Source organism: Manacus vitellinus, unplaced genomic scaffold, assembly GCF_001715985.3.
Source record: "Manacus vitellinus isolate BGI_N305 unplaced genomic scaffold, ASM171598v3 scaffold_31_pilon, whole genome shotgun sequence".
In the NCBI taxonomy this organism is placed as follows: Eukaryota; Metazoa; Chordata; class Aves; order Passeriformes; family Pipridae; genus Manacus; species Manacus vitellinus.
In genome coordinates this window covers 2772584-2793646 of record NW_021940379.1, presented here as the reverse complement: position 1 = coordinate 2793646, position 21063 = coordinate 2772584, and the positions used below count along the sequence as shown (strand labels likewise).

At 44.6% G+C, this 21063-nt stretch overlaps 1 protein-coding gene across 1 annotated transcript; it reads right to left on the bottom strand.

Annotated features, from left to right (window-relative positions):
- Positions 1-151: 151 nt before the first annotated feature.
- Positions 152-21057, bottom strand: PPTC7 (PTC7 protein phosphatase homolog). The gene is made up of 6 exons (XM_018076391.3): positions 20947-21057; positions 11479-11658; positions 8609-8807; positions 6348-6471; positions 4695-4824; positions 152-3465 (listed from the first exon to the last, which is right to left on the bottom strand). Exons 1-6 carry the CDS (start codon positions 21002-21004, stop codon positions 3407-3409), a joined length of 750 nt encoding a protein of 249 aa, XP_017931880.3. The 5' UTR covers positions 21005-21057; the 3' UTR covers positions 152-3406.
- Between the last annotated feature and the right edge of the window lie 6 nt (positions 21058-21063).

The following is a 21063-nucleotide window of genomic DNA, read 5'->3' as shown; positions in this document are numbered from 1 at the left end:
GTTGGGTGTCACTCAGGTGTGGATTTGAGGCACTGCAGGGGGGTGACAGTGACAGCCCCCCCCCAGCACTGGCTGTGCCTCTGCACCACCAACCACCTCCCCACGGCAACACACAGAGGGTTTGCAGGCAACTTGACTTTAAAAAAGCACATTTTAGTATAAATACTATATTTATTAAATATCTTTACAATTCATTTAAATGTATTTACAGAACTATTCCTGCATAAGTTATACCTCAGACATGAAATTCACATAATTGCCTCTTAGGTAAGCATAGATGATAGTCTCATTTTAACAGCAACAGAAAAGCATCCTCAGGTACAGACTCACATTTGCTTCATGGTTTCAGCCACCTTTGTCAGCAACTGCATACAGTGGATTCCACACACACCAGCTGGTTCCCCCTGGAGAAAGGATGTCCCTTCCCAAGACATGGAGATTCCATCACTAAATCCTCCCACCTTTGCCAGACCTTCTCCTCTCCCTTCTCCTCCACTCACTCGTAACTGTCTGGTCCCAGATCTGCTTTTTGGTTTTGTTTTCAGCCTGACCTTCTCGAGAAACACAACGAAGGACATTTGGAGGGAACCTGTGTGTCACAACTCTCCTAGAGACAGCCAGGAAAGCAGCAGGAACCACAGAGCTTTTCAACTCACCACATCCTAGCCCTGCTTCACCCCAACCCCTCCTAATGCTGCTGGAGCAATCCCAGCTTCCTGGGGGACAAACTCCTCCTGACCCACCAGCTCCCCAGAAAGAACAACCCTCTGCAGCAGCTCCAAGCTCCGCTCGCTTCCAAGTCAGGGAACACCTTTCTTGTCCATTCCCCTCGGGAACATTCCCACTAACCTTCCCCTAGCAAGTGTTACTGCTTCATGCACTGCTGGGAATTACTTTGATAGGATGGGCCCTGTCGTTTCCTTCTCCCAAAATCTCTTGTGCGCAGACAGCGATAAGTTCGTAGGAAAAACTCAGGTTTGATATGTTCAGAGTGCACGTCTTAAAAAAAACCCAACACAATCAAGCATGTGATAAAAATATCAATTCTTTATAATACAGTATTGCTTTATAAACAGATGGAAAAGCTAAAAGCTTTACTGGTCTTTGGTGTGCCTGGTGAGGGAAAAACTCATGATTTGTAAATCAAAATCCAAATTTGTTCTTTATGAGAAAAAACAGAACAAAACAAAACAAAAAACAACAACTCATGGTGTGATATGAGGCAAAGGGCTCTGTGGGTACAGACAGGGAGCACAGCTTGGCCTCACAGGCAATTCCAGACCCTGGTGCATCCCTCTGACCCGCACACGTCCCCAGGGAAAGTTCTGGAAAGCCGGGGGGGAAACACCAGGGCTGGGAACTGTGCTGAGAGCAGGTCAGAGCAACAGCCCAAGGGCTCCTGAAGGGAAGGTCAGGGGACACAAGAATTGATCAAATCTGCTCTAATCCAGAAGCTGAGGGGAAATACTGGCGGACAAAATGTGAAGACACCCAGATTTGGGAGGGCAAGGCCCCCCCAAGGCGAGGAACAAAGCCCTGTGCTCAGTGAATACATTCCTCGAACAGCCAGCCAGGCACAGCTGGGCCAGTTCAAAACAAGGACTGACAGGTTGTGCAAAGTTCTCCACCACTCACTGCTCATGTGTCACAAAACTAATTAATTTCTCTTCATTAACAGAATCCTCCCCATACCCTCACCAAAATCCCATTTTGGTCAAGTTAGGGTAGTTAAGGCATTTTGACAAGTAATTACAAGGTGATTCAAAGTAGATCCCTAACATTATGCCAATTGAGGAATAGCAGATAAATTACTGAAGAGCTCCCAAATTAATCACTTATTATAAATGAAATGCCTGTTACAAGCATGATGCACTGAAATATAGTAAAATGACATGTACATGGTACATGTTAAATGACCTTAAATAAAAGCTTGACATAGTTACGCAAATATACAGTACAAGTCCACAAAAATTCTTTAAACAAGTTGAGGTAACCTCAAACTTAAACAGTTTTAATACAATAAACCAGGTAGTAAAAATCTCCTCTTGAGAGCAGGAAAGATTCCTTACTGACCAAGTTTAACTGCACTCACCTAAACAGCAACATTACCCGACTTTTTATATATAAAAACATGGCTTTAATTTATTTCTACATACTTTTCTACCGGCAAAAAAGTTAATGAAAAACTGACCAAAAATATATATATCTTTACAGCTCTCAGCTTTTGTATGAGCCTCAGGAAAGGAAAAGGAAAAGCTGGCTGGAAGGGGGGGGGGAACAAACGTGAGCTACTGTCATTGAAAACGAAATGTCATATTGCAAAGTGGCTGTTAGATAACTGTAAACATCATTAAGGTTCATTGAAACCCCTAAACTTTAGTTACTGAAATGTAAGTTTTGCTGATTATTCATTAAGTTTCATTTTCGTACTCGCTGCCGCAGCAGAAGCAAAGAGGTGCCTGTTGAGTCAGAAAGGATGAGCTGGACTTAAAAGTGGTGCAGCATATTCTGTTCTACAAGCAATGGCGATTATTAACACAAATTAGGCTTCATCAACGACAGGATTATCTACCCAAAGTGAGGACGTTGGGAGTTGAGGATGAGCTGTTCCTTGTGCAACCTCCCACCGGAGCATTTCCCACCAGGAGATGGGTTCAAATGCTCAAAGACCTCAGCTGTGGCCAGCTCGGCTGTTTGAGACTGAGCTAGAAGTCTTGTTTAATAAAAATAATAATTATCCACAGCCAAAACATCCAGAACCAGGCCCATTATGGACGAATGATCTGCAGAACTTTTTTTAAGATCACAGTTAAGCACCTGAAATCACAAAACACATTTGCATCCATATAACTTGAACTAGGTTTGTTTGAAATCTCGTACTAGAAAAGGTTCCTAAGGCTGACACCATGGATGGCAAGAGCAGAATGTTTACAGCAGTTATAAATCTCCTGAAAACTGGAGCTCAGGAACACGAAACCTCGGCTACCACTGGAACAAGACTATGCTTTATGGAACTGGGGCTGTAACACACCCTCAACAACAGCGAACGTTCCTAGGAAAGAGTAAGATGCCCTCGTGCAGAGGGGTTACCTACTGATCTACTCTGAAAGATGATCAACCAATTCTACTCCTTGGAAAGTCCCATCTCCAGTGCGGGAACGCCGTGGGATGGATCCTGCCCCCGGCACGGACGATGACTAAGCTCTGACAGACGCTCCAGGCCTTGAGCTTCTTCATCTCTTGCTGGCAGAGCAAGACCAGTGTTCTACGAGTGGTTCTTAGCAAGGACTCGGCTGTCTCAGGACGGGCGCCGGGCTCAGGGCCAGCTGCCCAGGGCAGGAGGGAGGAGGGATCAATCCTGCCAGCAGGAAACCGTGCGGGGCTCCGGGAGCGGGCCAGCGGGCCCTCAGTCTGTGTACTCGGCCACGATGGACAGAAGGACGGTGATGTCGTCTGGTTTGCCCCCTGCAGTGAAGGAAAACATCACTTATTTCATCAAACTCGTCGTCTTCGCATCATCTGGGTCACTTCCCGTGGAAAATTCTTTTAAAATCAAATATTCAAAGCCTTTTCAGTGTAGACACCAGCTCTGCTTCCTCCATCTCCTTTCCAAACGAGGGGAGCAGTGACATCTAACACGGCACAAAAACACTCTCCTGTTCAGCTCCAGTGAGATCAGGCTGAGAAAAGGAGGTCAGAACCTTGAACACTGGCAGCTGGCAGAGCACAGAGCCTGTTTTCTAGCAGACTACTGAATAAATGCAGAAAACACCTGACACTGCACTGTTACAAGGAAACTGCCATGAAGTCAGATCTCCTCAGGAATTTCCACTGTAAATCAAACATCACTTTAGCATCTTCTCCAGCACTGTATTACCTCGTGTGTTTCTAAAAGCTACTTAGCATTTTTAGTAGCTACTTTTCAATCCTCAACATCCAGAGCAACACACTCGGATCCTGGAGAAAGGGCTCAGGAGAGGTATTTTGTTATTGGGAAGTCACACCAGGGAATCCAGAGATCTGCAGTTTCACTTCTCAGTGGCTGAGCCTGGAGCACCAGGGAGCCCAAGCTCTACCTTAGGAAAGGGGCAGGAAATCCTGCCCTCTTGATAGAGAGATAAGAACATCTTTACCAGCAGAATTATATTGAGTTATTTAAAAGAAAAAAAAACAATAAAAGAAAGGTGTTTGCTCAGGCTCTGAGCTCTGCCAGGTGTCAGTATCTTTTAGAGCCCAGAAGCAGAACCAATGGAGAGATCAGGATGGGGATGGTACAAGAGTCACACATTTCAACCAAAAAACAAACCCAAAAACTACCAAAGACTGGGCAGAACCTCAGCTGAAATGCAGCTGTAAGAGAAGGCTTTAAAAAATAAAAAAATTCAACAAAAGCCATCCTCACACATCACCACCCACACATCCAAATCCAAGAACAAATCAAGCACAGTTTCCCCAGGAGCCTGGGGCAGGAATGTACATACTGGGTTAAAAATAAAACCACCAGTGCGCTGCGTTCTCTGGGCTCCAGCTGCTTCCCCACGGGAGGCTCCTACTCCAAATCCCACACGAGCCTGGTGCTCTCCTGCCAACCACGTTTCCTAACGTTCTGTTCTCCCACTGTATTTTGAGACAACAGAACTTCCCTCTGCTGGAGGTTCCTGGGGGATGGCAGGGTGGGAGGAGGCCGCTCTCACCTCTCACGTTCAGTCCGTTGTCGCAGGCGAACTGCGCGAAGGGCGACATGTAGGTGGGGTCATAGGCCAGCTCGTGCGCCTGCTCCGCGATGCTCCGGGCAGTCTGCTGGATGCTCTCGTAGTTGGAGTTCTGAATTCAGCAGGAAAAGGGTTTATTTTTTATGAGGAAGCCTCCAGGCATTGGTTTGCTGCTGCCTGTCAGTTTTGGAGGTCACTCAGTGCCAGGGCACTAATTATCAGCCTCCCCTGCAAAGAGAGCCCTCCCCACAACTGTGCAGCTTCACGAGCCAAGGCCGGGCCTCAACCCCCCACCAGCAGCTACAAGACTTGGGTTTGGAGTGTTTACAGAATTTACAAACTTAGAAAACTAATACTCAAACCAGACTCAGCTGAAGGAAAGGGGACATTTGGAGCTGTCCCTGCACTTCACCTGCAAACTCCCACTCGTGTTTTGGTGAAGTGTTTATGCTTTACCTCAGGTGCAATTCCTGCACCCCTGACCCTCTTACCCCAATCAACAAGAGCACACTTGGGGAGAAGGAGCACTTTAAAAGTCAGATGACAAAAAAAGCACAAACTTTCTCCAGGCTGCATTTTAAGGGTCTGTTTTTAATTCAGTTTCAATAACTCTGCTGCTTCACTGCAAGGCTTGTCTTGCTCAGGCCAACATGACAGACAAGCACTGCTCTCTTAGTCTGTAACCCTTCTGAAGTGCCCTGTCATTTCAGGAGCCTTCCCCACAGGTTTGGGAATTAGCAGGCGTTTATGTGATTAACTTTTGGCTGAACCCCTCGGGGAACTCCGGTGCCTTTCCCAAACACGCCAAAAGGTGGAGCTCAGCCTTCTTCCACAAGGGAATTCCAGCTCCAGGGTCCGCCCAGGACAACCCTTCTCTGCCCACAGACAGGGCTGTGAGGTGGCTGCAGCCACACGGGGTAGTGACTTGTGTAGCTGCAGGATAAGAACAGGCCAAATTCTCTGAAAACCACACTGTAATTCTCTATGTCATTCTTATTTGCATTTCACAGCAAAGTAGTTTCCTGAGGGAGGTTATACATATTGATATCTCCTTAAGTATACTTTCCTTTCTGTAAGTAAATAGCCTTAAGCTAAGTGTTCTCACCCAAATTAAAATATTGTAATGCATTTTTACTATTTAAAAAGAACATTTGTGGTCACTAACCTGGGAAAGTTGCCAGGATTTTTTTTTTTTAACAGAACAGTAAAGATTTTCAAGCACGTGCAACCCACAGTTCAGACAGCACATACTCCATTAGAATTCCTGATTTATAACCCTTCAAAAAAGCTGGAAATTATTTGAAGTGTAAGCTCAGCCCCCAAACAACCTGGGAGAAGATGCTCTATTTTCATGTGTAGCATCTACAAGCTGCAGGTGCCGTGTGTGACGAGCTGGCCAAGGGCAGAGCCTGGACTGAACATTTCCCCCTTCCCTTCCCAGTTATTGCCATGGAACCAGCTGCCACTTGGGAAATTTATGCCCCAGCTGCTGCCTCTGGATGCAGATCCAAGAGACAGAGCTTTGGGGTCAGCATCCCTTCCCACTGCTCACACGGGGGATTATGTGAAAAGCCTTTAAAGGATTCAGGTTTAGCAGCACAAAAGATGTGAGGGATTGAGGAATCACACACCCACCTTCAGCTTCTTTAACTCCTGCAGGATCATGTAGTCGGGCATGTTGTCGAACAGCCCGTCCGTGGCCGTCAGGATGATGTCCCCCAGCTGCACATCAAAGGACGTGCTGTCGGCAGCCTCGGGGCTGGGGGGGCACAGGGAGGGGACAGGGAGGTTAAAAAGGACCCCTCACACCCCCAGGGAACGTCCAACAGCACAGCCACAGCTCCTGCACTTCACTACAGTTTGGGGCTTTTTGCAAAAGAAAGGAAGAATCACTGACTGTGGAGCTTCTGCACCAGCACGGCCTGGCCAGGGAGCTCCAGCACAGCACTGGGACTGCAGACAGGTAAAACTGCAGCTACTCCACCAAGGATTTGCAGTTACAATTCCCAGATGAACAATCCTGCAAATTAATCTGCTTCATGAGTGTATCTCCATGGAAACCAGTAAGCAGAAGGGCAGCTCAGGGCTTCCTCCTGCTCATCTTAAACATGTAAGAGAGCAATACCTGAAAGGACAATTCATAATGGCCCAAACAATTCAGGATTTTGAATCACTTTCTAATTCAATGGAATAAGAAATACGTCTACCAGGAGACCTCAGCCAGCTGGAATACTTGTGTCTAAGACATTAGACAACAGCAAGAAGAGAAAACACCCCATTTGGCCATGAATATTGCTGCAAAATCTGATTCTCTGAGGCAACATAAAAACAAAACTTTCATTTTTAAAGACTCTTCAGGGGTCTTTAAAAGGAGAAACTGCTGCCTCTCTGCCAAAACACAGAGAAGCTGCTTTGCTCCACTGATCTGCAGCCTCGGGAAGGCTGATGGAGCTGAGCTTGCCTGCCTGTGCCCATATTTAGCCAAATTCCCCACTGAACTGGGACAACAAATAAAAAAGGGACTGGAGAAGTGTTTCGGTGAGGCCCATAAGTACTAATTAACGTCAGGAACAGCACAGGAACCAGCCAGAAAGCTGTAATCATGATTCACAGCTCAAGTGTGGGAGCACATTTATCTTGTGCTTTTCCTTATTATGAGATGACTCAGATTACTTGGCTTCCCTGACTTCCACTGGACATGATCAATTATCCTTCTGCTTTTTGGGTTTTATGGTCTTCCTATGGATGACAGAGAATCTCAGAAAAATGAAGACTTTTACAGCTCTGGAATTTCAAATATCATTTAATTTTAGTCTGACAAAGAGGTTGGATTATTGAGGGGTTTAATTTCAGAGTTCTACCCTGGCTTCCTCTTGGCAGTTGTAAGATGAGGAAATAAAGCCACAGGCAGGAACGGTCAGGAGTTTCAACAACTTTAACAACACTTTCAAAAAGAGCTATTTTGGCACTGAAGTCATAACCTTCACTGCCTCAGCCTTGAGACTTCAGAGAATCACTTAGGTTGGAAAAGAGTCTTAAGATCACCGAGTCCAAACCTTGCATCAAAGACTTGAGCTGGATGCCATGGCCACTGTCTGAAGATCCTGTTGCAATCTCCCTATATTCAGGTGACAGAGATCACTTCAATGAGTGAATAACCATTTCTGAGAACTGTATATACTTGGACTCAATGATCTCAGAGGTCTTTTCTGACCTAATTGATTCTATTTGAACACAATTTGAAAGCTGATTTTTAAAAAATTTATTTCATATTACCCATGAGGGTTCACAAAGCCAGGGTGGATCAGCCTGACATTCTTAGGGGAAGACATAGGAACAAGCCTGCCTTTGAAAGGACTCATTTCTGTGAACAGATTGTCCTCTCCTCATCCTCTCATTCCCAGCCTGGTGTTCTGCCAAGCAGTTTTTTTGCTCGTTTTGGTCAAATACAATATGCTGAGGGAAACAGCTACTTGGAAACACAACTTACAGTCACATGTCCCTTTACTCTATTCTTCAAGCACTTGCTACCTCAGTGCCAAGATATCTAAATTAGCTACTCCAAACAGTCTCAAGGGAGCACAGACAGGGATTGGAACTGGTAAGAGTTGTCCAGGATGACCAGCACATACACCAGCTTTAGCCACTGACATCTCCCCATGGATCAGGACCATGGGAATAGGCCAACATGAATAACCATTAGCCCAATAAACTCATGCTCTGCAACAGGTACAAAGTTAAGTACAAGGTGATAAATGTTCACATTATCAGGTGTGGACCTCATTGGATATGAGCTGAAACCCTACAGGCCAGGAAGAGCCCCCCAGCAAAACTGCAACTTCCTGGGAGCCGCTCACACGCACAGATTAAAAACTTCAGTTCCTTCCCCACCTTACCTGTCACTTAAGACAACTCCTTCTGCTTCTGGAGGAGCTATTGAGAGTTGGAAGGGAGTGTTGAAGTAATGCTGCTGTTCATCAGAGCGATGGACAACTTCTCCTCCTCTGACCACCAAGAACCCGGAGTCCCCCAGGTTGGCTGTGTGTAAACGGTGACTTGTCCTGTCCAGAACCACGATACAAGCTGTGCTGCTCCCTGCAAACACAGCCACTGCAGTCAGCCTCACACAAACTGCTGCTTCTCCCACTGATTTCATCAACAGTTCAATTATTCAAACACTTATCAAAGTTTAATAATCAGGAGAAATGGAAATGCTCAATAATGCCACAACTAATATGAAATAAAGACAGCAGAGTGCTAGAAATCTTTGCAACGCCATGTCTGATTTTTGTGTAGGACTCACTTTCCCTGCTCTGATTTTGGTAAACACATTATGCTGACAAATACCTGTTTTGTTTGGCTTATTTACAGTTTTCCAACCCAACATATGTCAGCACATTCTGCTATAGGACTGGATTTACAGAACTCACATAAAATACTGAAATTCCGAAATCACGGACATAATAGAATTCCAGCAGCATCCATGCAATGCCAGGTGCTCTCCACACAGTTTCACTCATCAGCTGTAAATAAACCACGCTAAGTAAAGAATGTTTGCAATTAAGTGTTAGGTCCTATTGCATTTCTCTGCTCAGAACATGAAAATGCTGCTCTTCCCAGCCTGGCTGTGCAGAGCCTGCTTCACATCCTCAGGAGACCAACTTCCGAAGTGTAAAGAAAACATGTTTCAGAGACAAACACTATTCCAGATTAAAGTAACAACAGGAACACGTCAACCGTGCTCAGAACTATCCCAGCTATGCTTGAGGGCACCGAGGAATTCTTGGTTCATTCACTGGGAAATGGCCACCAACTGTGCTTGGTTGCAAGCCACAAAAATAACTGTGTTGCAAAGAAACACAGAGTCCTTCAGAGCAACCAGCAACTGCTCCATTCCTGCAGACAGGACAGGACAGCACATCCACAGCAGACCTTTCCTTCCTCAAGAGTGAGATACAGCTAAAGCCTTTCTTCTTGACTTCTGTCTCATATCACAAGTCTGCATCTTCTATCCCGTGTTCCTCCAGCAGGATTTTCCAAGCACAGCTACATGTTGGACAGACCACAGGCTTGCAATGAGCTAAGCTCAGGATGAGCCCTGCTAGTGCACAAGTACAGCTGACTCCAGGCATTGCCTGTTCCACACATTTCCCTTTCTAACACAGAGTTCCCCGCAATGCACTTGCCCTGAATTTGTTCTCTAGTGAACACACAGGACCTTCTCCACTCTTACAAAACAGTACTACACGAAAAGCTCCGATTTTAGATGTGACAGTGTCCAAGACTGTTCTGCAACACAACAGTGTTTAAATAATTGGCACAGTTTCCTCCCATTTTGGTTTTATTTTATAATATTTGTTGGATTCAGTTCTGATGAAGCAAGTATCCAGGTTCAGAGCACAACAGCAAGGAAAAGTTACTGCCTAATGAATCCTCCTTAATGAAGTTCTCTCCCTTCCCTTTATTTTAAATAAACTCTAAATGCTCACTGCTGTGGTAATTCCAGGGTTTTATTCCTCCTTCTAAAAATACTGTTCTCTGTTAAAGGAGAAACACTAAGGATCATTAGTTTCAAATTCTAACTCTATTAGCAGAGTGTAACCAGGAGGCCATGTGTGGAATGCAGATCTTGTGACTCAGCACACGCTGCTTTTCAGCCCTGCAAAGGTCAAGCCCAGCTGAGCTGCCTCCGTCTCCAAAGCCGTGGGGAAGCTCTCTCCAGTGGCCCACTTTGGAGATCACTTACAGCTACATCTGCTTTGCAGAAATAAGCACCATTAACCACCCCAAATCCTAATGTAATTACTGAGCTCTGCTATTTTGGTGACACTTAAGGTCACTGCTGAGGTTCCAACCTATTCTTTAGGCATATAATGCGAGAACATCTGCTCCCAGCTCAGCAGACAAGTTAAATATAGCTCACCCTGCACTCCTCTGGCACAGGAGCTTAAGGTCAGGTGAGCCCTGCACATATCACACAGGGCAACACTTTCTTGGTGCACAGGAGGGCTCATGTCCTTTAGAAAGTGTCCCCTTTGCATGGTTGGCAGCTCAGGCCAAATGGCACCTCTCTATCTGCTCCCATTCCCAAGGCAGCTGAATGCCCTGTCTCACATCAAGTCTGACATAGAATATGTGAAGCATCTACTTCAGTTGGCTTTCAGAAAGATCTGTAATGAATCCCCCACAAAGATTTATAAAAATAATACTCCCAGAGATCAGCTGATATAAACTACTGAGATCAGCCAACTGGGGTTTGAGTTCACTAGACATAAAAGGCAACAGGAGCAGTAAGGCCAGGAATGAGCAGAACTGCATCCAGTTATTCTCAGAAAATATTTTTCCTTGCAGAGCTTAAGCAAAAAGCCACAACCAACCATGAAGAGTTTTCAGCAGAGAACAGTTATTTATACCTCCAAAACACAGGCTGAGCACATGTGCCACAGCCTGTTCTGCTGCAGAACTCGCTCTGCAAACTCTGGTGAATTCACCCTTCACACAGAAAGGCAGCTGGCCTTTCATTTTATATATATATACACACACACACACACAAATACTCCCTGCATTACTAAATTAATTAAAACAGCTTTTAAACATACAAGAGAAATAAGGATGCCTCCAAATTAACTGAAAACACAGAAATAAGAGAAGTTGACTGCCTGCAGATTTGTTGCAGAAGCTGCCAACAGATTCAAGCAACTCTCACTAAGTCCATGTGTAGGTAACACACAACCCAGATCGAACTGACAGATTTCTGGTGTCTTACCAAGCAGAGGTACTTTGTTCTGCAGCAGCTCACAATAGCCTGCAGTGAGAATCCCGACAGGATTGCTGGGAACAAACCGTCCTTCTTTCACTAAACGTTCGCACGTTCGCATGAGAGTCCCTGAGAACTGAGAGGGGTCAACCCCGTAGTCTCTCCAGCCACCAACACCATCTGCCACCCCTGGAAGAGAAGAGAAAATGAGTGTTACATGAACAGCAATGCTTTCCAAAACAAGGGGTTTAATTATTTACATCACTTCGGATATTTAGTAACTAAAAGGGAGGACTCGGCACCTGCCTGAAAAACAGTTTGGATTAGCAACGAAATTTCTAAGTATTTGTGAGATAACTGCTGACATCAGCTCCCAGACAAACCCTAAATATCATCTGAAGTGCTGGAAAAAAGGCAAAAGTCTAATGCTGAGGATGAGGAGGCTGACTCCACTGGAGAAATAGGGAATTTGGGGGGGAAGATGGGAATTCAATCCCATTAACCTTTGATTAGCTCATTAGAAAGGAAAAATTAAATGTGATGGTTGTTAAGATTTTAACTAGTACAGAAATGATAAAGAAACTCTTCCCCACTACCCAGCAGCCCAGTTTTTTCTCAATGTTCATATGAAAAACAATACTTTCTATTTGGTAATCTCAATTTCCATGTATCCCAAAATCCATGTAACCGACACAATGCTGGGACCTACCCCTTCCAAGGAGAATTTGTTGCTTACAGCTTCGGCCAAGCAAGAGAATGAAAACTAACTACAATCCAGTCAATTTGCATTTAGTTATTCTAAAAAACTTGGATCGGGAAATTTGAGCAATTTTGGCAAAGCTTTGGAAACTTCTGAGCAGCTGCAGAGGAAAACAGGGAAGGTGCTCATGGAAAGGGGGTGTTCAGAGGGAGGTGAGCAGCAGACATCATACTCTGCGGGTCATTCAGCTAGAACTTTGAATTTCCCCCAAATGATTAAAGTAAAATACTGCTGAAGGCATTATTTGAGATTAAAATGTTACTATGTAAAAATCTTTCCAAAAATCTTTTTGATCCTCAGCACGGGACGAACCCTTTCAAGCCCAGTTTGTAATAAAGCTAAAATGTGTTCATGATAAAAGCACAAAGGGGGAATTTCAGAGCTCAGATTGTGCTGAAGGACAGTCTCCTCAGGAAAAAACAACACACTGCAAGCAAAGGCATGAAAATGTGAGTGAGAAGCTAAAACTCAGTTTCCTCATCTCCCAACGCCCTTCACACGGGACACGGGCTGAAACTGAGACGGAAGGGTTGGAGCCGACCTTGGTGTGAACTATAATCTGCCAGGATTCTGAACAGCCCATCAACATTAATCAGATTTCTCCCTAAAATAGTGCACAACCTTTTAGACACCTGCTTTGTCCTTTTGCTTTCTCAGAAGAATATTACAGGGATGCGGATCCCTGCATTCGTTCGCCCCTTGGGACCAGATCCTGGGAAGAAGCTCTGTAGGACCCCGGCATTCTCGAAAACACCTTTTCTGGAGTCTTCAAGAACAGATTAATCCCCTCCCTACAGGTCTCACAACCTCAGGTTAATACTGGATTGACCCTTTGCTTCTTGCTGCCACACGGACAGGTCTAGAATAAGAGATCACAAAGGAAAAGTTCTAGACCTAGAACTTGAAACAGGAACTCCAGGTTGGATGGTGGTGCTTTACGTGAAGTTACCAGACAAGTTTGGGTTTTTTAACTTCCCTTTAGGATGGACGCAATCCAGATTGTGCCTGCTTCACTCTGCACTGCTTCACTGACAGCAGGGGAATGCAAGGAAAAGATGCTGTCTGACAAGTGCTGCCCAAAGCTCTTGGCTCCCAAGGCAGTTCCAGAGAAAGCTGGGCAGAAGTTATGGAGTTCTCTCAAGCAATCCATAAACACCTTACATTAGTGTTGGGAAACACGGGAACAGAAACACTACAGAGCTCTCTGAGACCAGAGAGCCACCACAGCAAGCACCTGAGAAGGGAGTTATCAAAACCTATTCCATTTTCAGAGGAAAAATAAGAGTGTGCCACCTGATTTTCCTTGCTCACTTCTCACTCCAGGCAGGAAATGCAAATCCATGCTCATGACAGCACATTCCATCCTCTGTCTTGGGCCATGAACTGGCTTTGTCTTTGCCTTCCTGTCTGCTTTCTGCAAGCTATGAACAGCTTTGAGCACGTTCTGCCAGTGCCTTCCAAAGCAATCACCCCCTAGACATCCCCAGGCAGCTCCTCTGCCCTGAGAACAGACTGTCTGCTCCCCAGTCCCCAGGACAGCTGGATCCCTGCTCCATCCCAGCACAGAAGTCAACGGGACCATCACATTCAGGAGCAGCCCCTGGAGGCTGCTTTCACTGGGACACCCTCACACCTCATCTGCTCAGCAACTCACGTGGCACCAATTTTGGTCTTTCCCCAAAGGCCTTTTTTTCCTACCTTTTTTTTTTTTTTTGAACTGTATCCCTTAAAGATAATAGGTCACTACATTTGATGTAAGCTAAATGACCTTGTTGGCTCCCCAAGCATCCAACACCACCAAAGCAGTCAAATGCTTCCTCCTGTTCCAGCCCTGAGCCAGGAATTGCTGGTGCCACCAAGCCCAGTGGCAGAACAGAGGCCAAGTCCAGCCAAGAAGCCCCACACCACACAGGGACTTCCAGAAAACATCCTCCTTCATTGCTTTTTGCCTTAGAAGATTTTTACAGTCCCCAAGATCTCCAGCCATCCTGTCCTGCCAGCCTTCAGCATGTTTTTTAAATAAAAACAGCATCTTTACTTTCAATATTCTCTATAAACTAAACAGTTTCATGGGAAAGGAATATATGATTTTGAATCAGGCTGAGTAAAATGCTGCTGAAATAGAGGAGATGTAAAGGGGAATAAAGTTTAAGAAAACTTTGTGGTATTTGATTCACAGCAAACAAGGAGTAAAACTACTTGTGAGATATTCCAGACTCCAGAAATAGCAAGAACTGAAAACTCAACTTTTGATGTAATACCATGTTTTCCCTCTGTCACCAAAGGAAAATTCAAAGGTACTGATATTGGCAGGATCATTACCAAGAAATAATGCCAAGCTCTATTTATTTCTATTATCATTGCTTTCATCCAAGTCCAAAAAGAAAGGTAAATATTCAAAATAATTACCTTTTTAACAAGTGAAAAAGATTACTCAGATTTTTCTTTTCTTACATTTGAACCATAAACCATTGTCTTCCAGTATTAACCATGTTACAAAGTAGGAATTCTCAGGACATTTAAGACAAACTGCACAGCGGGGAGTTGCTGAAATTGAGCTGTACACAGTCCTTGGGGTTTTTTCATTCAAGCTATTCAGTAAATGAGAAAATTTTATAGAAGGAACATTCCTGTGGCTATTCCCTGTTCAAGCCCAGGCAGAAGTTACACAAACATCCACGTGACACAGAGCAGTGCCTGCAGCCAGATGAACCATCCGTGTAAATAAAGCAATTGAAAATTTCACAATAAATTACTTCAAAAGAATAAATACTTCTCCAAGATTTAACTATACAATGGAGACCTTTCAGAATCTCTGAGAGTTAACACCCCACTACCTTGCCTTCTGCTGGAAAACACACATATATTCCTGCCAGATGAAATACTTGCTGCGTGTGTCAGTCCAAAACAAAGCTTTTTCCAACTTCTCAAAGATTCCATGTATCCAAATCTCTCCCAGAGAAACACTTGTCATGAAGCTACGAGACAAAGCCCAAGCCTCTGATGCTGCAGCACTGACTAAGCCAGGGAAGATCTTGGCAGGGAAACTTGGGAAAGCTGATTTCCAAATGCTGAAAGCACCTGGGGTAAGATACCAGCTGAAATGCAAATGGGAAGCTGTTTTTCCTGCCAGCACACACGAGGTTCACTGCAGGAGCCCAGGAATACCCAGCCAGTGTTGAAAGCAGCAATATTTGCTTTTCACCACATACTTTTGTGAGATCCAGGTGTTCTGCCTAGTTCAGAAATATAAACTACATACAAATATAAACTAAACAGGCTGAAAGTTCATAACAAACCCACCGTACTGATCAAATCCTGTTTAATATAAATAGTGTTATGAGGGGAAGTTCTGGCTTGCTGGCAAACATGGTCAGAGTCCAAAAGTACCACCCTGTTCCCAAAAATCTCTTGGAAGATGGATACTTTCAGCCATTGCATCAGCCAAGAATAAAACTCACACAGAAGCCCCAGGCAGGCACAAGTGTGTCAGCAGGAACTGCTCGTGCATGCAACCACAATTGACTTGGTAAGACACTCCACACATCCTACTGAACTTTCCATTTCTTGAGATCCTCACCTGAAACAGCAATCAATCACTGACAAAAGAACACCAAAAGGATATATTTATGGCTGAATTAATTTTGCATCAAAAATAGCAGGCTAAAATGGTAAAAAATGGGCAATCTGCTGCACCACACAAGTTTGAAATACAGCACCTAATATTTGTCAACATATCAGAACTGAGATAAAGTGATAAGATTTCCTGTTTTATCAGTGGTGACATAAATCACACACCTAGACAGGTTCTCCATCCAGAGCATGTCCAATGCTCCAAGCCAGCAGTGACCCTCCAGCAGCTCCCCTGGGATCTCTCAGAGCCAAAGGGTGTCTGTCCACATTCCCCTCAGGTTTTGAGAAAGAAATAACTCAGTTAAATACAAATCCCTAAAGGCAGGTTGTGTGTGACTGCTAATGAGTTACAAAAGGAAAGGTTACTTATTCACACTGCTACAGTAAACCTTAAACTACCCTTGCATGACATAGAAAGGTTTTCAGGGAGTAACTGGGTGAGTGACAACAAGGAACAAAAAGCAAGAGGCAAAGTGAGTGAGGTTGTTGAAAAACAAACTGAAGGAGAAACAGGGAACTGCAATCATTAAACTGTGTATCTACTCCTGGGAAAAAGCAACAGTTCCTTTTATCTATTTCCACCCTGCTACCATCCACTTGTTCCTGAAACAGGTTTCCACCAGGTAGATCTCTTCCCTATTTTATTTAAGCCTAAGGAATCACTCGGTGGATTTGGGGAGCTCCAGGAGAACACTAAACTATTTTCTGTAAAAAATTCCCTAATTATAACTATTTAATCTCAAGGTGTTCAGCAAGAATGGAACTGATGAGAAAGGGGGGCAGGCACTGAAATCCCTGCCAGGCTGAACAATCTCAGGCTCACAGCACAGTGAGGATGAACCAGAGCAAACAGCAGGAGATTTCTGCAACGTTTCCTGCGACACAGGTATGACTAATCCTCACCTCCTGCACTGTGCTCAGTTAAATCCCTGATTTCCGAGAGAGCCTGCTTTTCCTTCAAGCCAAGACCCACACAAGAATAGAAAATTTTCTGCTATCAACAAGCACCAACAGCATTTACAGTTAAAATAAGTGTTCGACTGGAAATTCTGATCAGAAACGTTGTGTGCAACATCCCTGCAGATACTGTGGGGGAAAAGAACAAGCAGACCGAAGTTTCATTCTCAGAGGTTCCACTCAGTGCCACTCAGGGACAGGTCTGCTGACATGTGGATTACATTGACAAGAATGTGACTGATAATGGGATGTTTCTCAATCTGTAGTTTCCTTACACTTATGCTCCCATGTTACACAGAAAATTCCACGTGGTCTGTTACAAATTAAGACACCACAACTGTTTGCAAATCACTGATCACTCCCTCTGAGGTGCCCTGAGCTCTCCCACTGCAGTAGGTGAAAGGCTGCTCTGAGGGAGGCAGACAATTTGCCTCCTTTGGTGTGATAAGTTGTGATAAGGCAGCAATGTCTTTAATAGGTATGATACCAAATAAAACACTTAACATAGTCCTCTGTAACCTTCAGGCATCCAAGCAGGAATCCCTTCCTCCTCTACAGCTGCCAGAACAACCTTGACATTTCACTTACAAATCCTTTTAGGTGTTGTAGTTTACTTTCCTTGATGACAGTGAGACTAACAATATTCCAGGGGCTTTGCCACTCTGGAGTTTCAGCTCTTATAAAGGCTGCTGACAAACTGAATTTTCAAATGAAGTGCATTTCCTTTCAGTTTAGAGTAGCTGCCCTGCAGCACCCACCCACTCCCCCCCAAAAGAATTCAAAATCAAGATTTGCAGCAGATAGAACAGTTGTCCAATTTTAACTCTGCAGTGGACAAACAGTTCTCTGCTGCCAGACAGTTTTTTCCTACTCCTGAGGGACAGAAATAGTTTGGAAGACTAGTGAAGTCTCACTGGCTACACCCAAACTTGTCCCCAGCACAGACATTGTATAAGTGATGCTGTCACGGGATGCAGCATTGGCTGCAGCAATGTTTCAATAATGAGTCACACAACAGCTTGGAAAATCCATAAAAAACTAGCAAAGACATCGGGAGCCCAATAAGGCAGGAATAAGCAAGAGAAGGCAAAGCCCAACAATAAGGAAAAAAAACCCAATCACCAGCACGAGACAGCTCAAAATTCCTAAAAAAGCTTTAATGTTTACTCTGGGTAAATAAGTGAAATGGTTATAGAACTGTTCAAGTTCACTTTAAAATTTTGGGTTGTCCCCTATGTACTAAAAATTCTACTCTCACGCCAATGAGGAAAACCAGAGCTGTCAGCTCCTGAAGAGTTTTGGTTTTCAGCTTGGAAAAACAGTATTTCTGTCCTCAAAAGTTCCAAAGGCTTCAGACATGAAGCAGCACAGAACAGCTCCCACATCTCCATGAGATACCTGAATATTCTGAGGATCTGAACACCCAAGACACTGATAATGAATGTACAAAAAGGTACAACAGGGTACAAGCAGCAGCAGAAAGGAACCATAGGCCTGAATCATAAAGCTCTGGAGATTAACATCAGCAGCAAAGCCATTTCCTTTTCTCAGGGGGATCCCCAAGGAAACACTGGTTCTGAGCTTCTTGTTTCTCCCTGGGCTCAGAATGGGAAGAAAACGTGCAAATTTGACAGGTATGTCCCAGACAAAAATAAAAACGAGAGACAGACCCCCCAAAGAATTCAAGTACACCAGTAACGGGCCTTACCAAGCATTTAACAACTACAGAGGGATGGAAATAACCTGAATCTTTAAGCTTTCTGCTGATCTTCCTGTGAAAGGATAAAGCTCAGCCTACAAGACACTGTTAATGTTCAGCCTTTAGACTCTACAGCACAGTTACAACAAAAGGAGTGTTTAGCATTTTGATTCTGCTATAAACACACTGCCAAGTCAACTTTTGTTTGACCCAAGAAAATGAATCCCCAAGCACTCGTGCCAAAGGACTGGGAGTAGCTCTTTCACTGCTCCACCACACCCAGATCCATCCCACACACTGGCCAGCCCTCCACACACTGGTTCTAGAAAACACTGGCACAGAAGAATTTCAAATAAATTATCTGCCATGGCTTTGTCACTGGTGACTACCAACTCCAAGTGATACACTGGAAGTTTACTGTTCTCCAAAAGCACTTACTGTGTCAAGTGTTCACTTTGGCTCAAACCACGTGAGCCCCTTCCTTAAATGCCAAAAAATTAAGTAGGAAACCCAGCAGTTCAGCTCAGCCAGTTTTGTTGAGGTGCAGAGATAGGCAGGTATTGAGTTAGCACAAAATTTATGAGAGTCTTTAAGAAAATCTTTAAGGAACCTTCGATTTGTGATGAGAGTAAGAGGAATTGAGGGCAGGAAAACACTTCTGGTGCTGAAACTCTCCCTGCAACAGTGCAAAAGAGCTGGCTGAGAAAGGGAGAGTAAAGAGATGATCACAGCAGCAGAAACAAGGAGAAACTGCTGCTTGTAAACTTGAGAACTACAGATGAAGAGAAAGCATTGAATTAGAGGCATCAAAGCCCACTTGAGCACTGCTGGTTTTGCAGAATGTACACAGATCTGGTTTTTTTGGTATGTGCATTAAAAAAGTAATAAAGAACTAACATGAAAATAGCAGTACAAGGGGAAAAAAACCAAACCAAAACAAGCCCCCAAATCAACAGTTTTGCTATTTAAATTATTTTCTTCTTGGGACTTCAAACATCCTGGTCTGCTGTCCTCTTTGTTGTTTGATCCTTAAGTGGAGCTACAATTCTGTTTGTTTCCAAGTTGCCATGAAAATTAATGCAAAGACCCAACTCAGAACTGCAACTCTCTGTTGATTCCAGCAGGAAGACAAGACAAGCTGTAGGTTCACATACAGTAATTACCAAATATGGCCAAAAACCCCTAAACATCATCAAATGGGGCTAAATCTTTCTTTTCCCGACACCAAGAGCCCACCTTGAAGTAGAAGGATATTCTGCATTGCTCTTAAGGGCAAATACCAATTGCTCAGTTATTTATCAGTGCTGGCCTAACATGAACTTTAAAGGCAGCCAGGGTTGGTCACATGTTAAAGGAAGGGTGTCCAGCAGCTAATTCTAATTAAAAAAAAAAAGTTTCTCTGGAACAGGCACAACAGAGAAGATGCAGAGTGTCTAAAATGCACTGCCCAGTTCTGCACATCTCCCTGGAAGCTGTGGCATCACCCTGACAGTAACAGTTCCCTTGGGAATAACCAGCAATACTGTTACCCAGCACCAAGTTACAGCTTCCTGCAGAAAATATCTCGGCCCTATTAAATAGCAACCAAGTTACAACGACAGGAATCACCAAGCACTCCCACATCGTGAGATACCACAGTGTAACCCCGGTTTTAAAGAAATAAATAAAAAACAGGGGCAGGGGGAAGGAAGCTTTTTTTTTTAAGTGTCAAAGTTTTAGTGACAATTTGCTTCTGGCAGTTACAGCACAAGTAACTCGTGCAGAAGATCAGTCAGCCAAATTCAACCTTGAGCACACAGGAGAAAGGTCAAGCACTGTCAAAAGCAATGCTGCCCATGGACTGAAGATTCCATTGGTTATCTATAATTTGAAGCCTTACGATTGATTTCAGCAGTGAATCCAAAGCAGAGAGCGCAATCAGGCCAGAGCAAACACCGAAACTGAAGTTTGACATTTGATTCCAGGCTCAATGTCACTTTGCCTTTCACCTGACAAGGACACAGCACACGCTAAAATCAGGAAGTGTCTGTTCCAGTGATCTTTTCTGCGAAACTGCAGTGAATATCCACAGGGCTCGGTCAGGTTTTAAAGGCAGACAGAAAGTGAAACGCATCAGGAGCTGTTTCTGTGACTTTTGGAGCCGTTGGGCCTTACAGGCACCCACAGGTGAAACGTCCAGGCTGGGCCCGCACACCCGGCACACACAGCCCCGCAAGCCAAAGGCAGGTTGAGCTGCAGCAGAGAGCTTCCTCGGGAAGCTAAAAAAGCGAACTCACGCTGACACTGCCTAGCAGAACCAGCTCCTTTGTCTGCGCGCAGAGGCTGAGGCGCTCGCCATGTGCGGAGCAGGGAGGGAGAGGGAGCGAGAGGGAGGGAGAGAGAGGGAGGGAGGTCAAAGCCACCTGAGCCCCCCGGCGCGGGCACTCACCCAGCACATCGGCGGTGCGGTGCCTGGCCACGAAGCAGGCGTCATCCCCGTAGCACATGCCTTTCTTGAGGATGCCCTTGCGGAAATCTTTGCCGAAGCCGCAGCTGGCCGTGACCA

Excerpts from the sequence above, each read along its gene's own strand:
- PPTC7 (XM_018076391.3), bottom strand. The coding sequence starts at position 21,004 with ATGTGCTACGGGGATGACGCCTGCTTCGTGGCCAGGCACCGCACCGCC. Across the intron at positions 6,472-8,608 it reads GGAGTTGTCTTAAGTGACAG|CCCCGAGGCTGCCGACAGCA; the intron begins GTAAGGTGGGGA and ends GTGCCCCCCCAG. Across the intron at positions 3,466-4,694 it reads CAACGGACTGAACGTGAGAG|GGGGCAAACCAGACGACATC; the intron begins GTGAGAGCGGCC and ends CCTTCACTGCAG.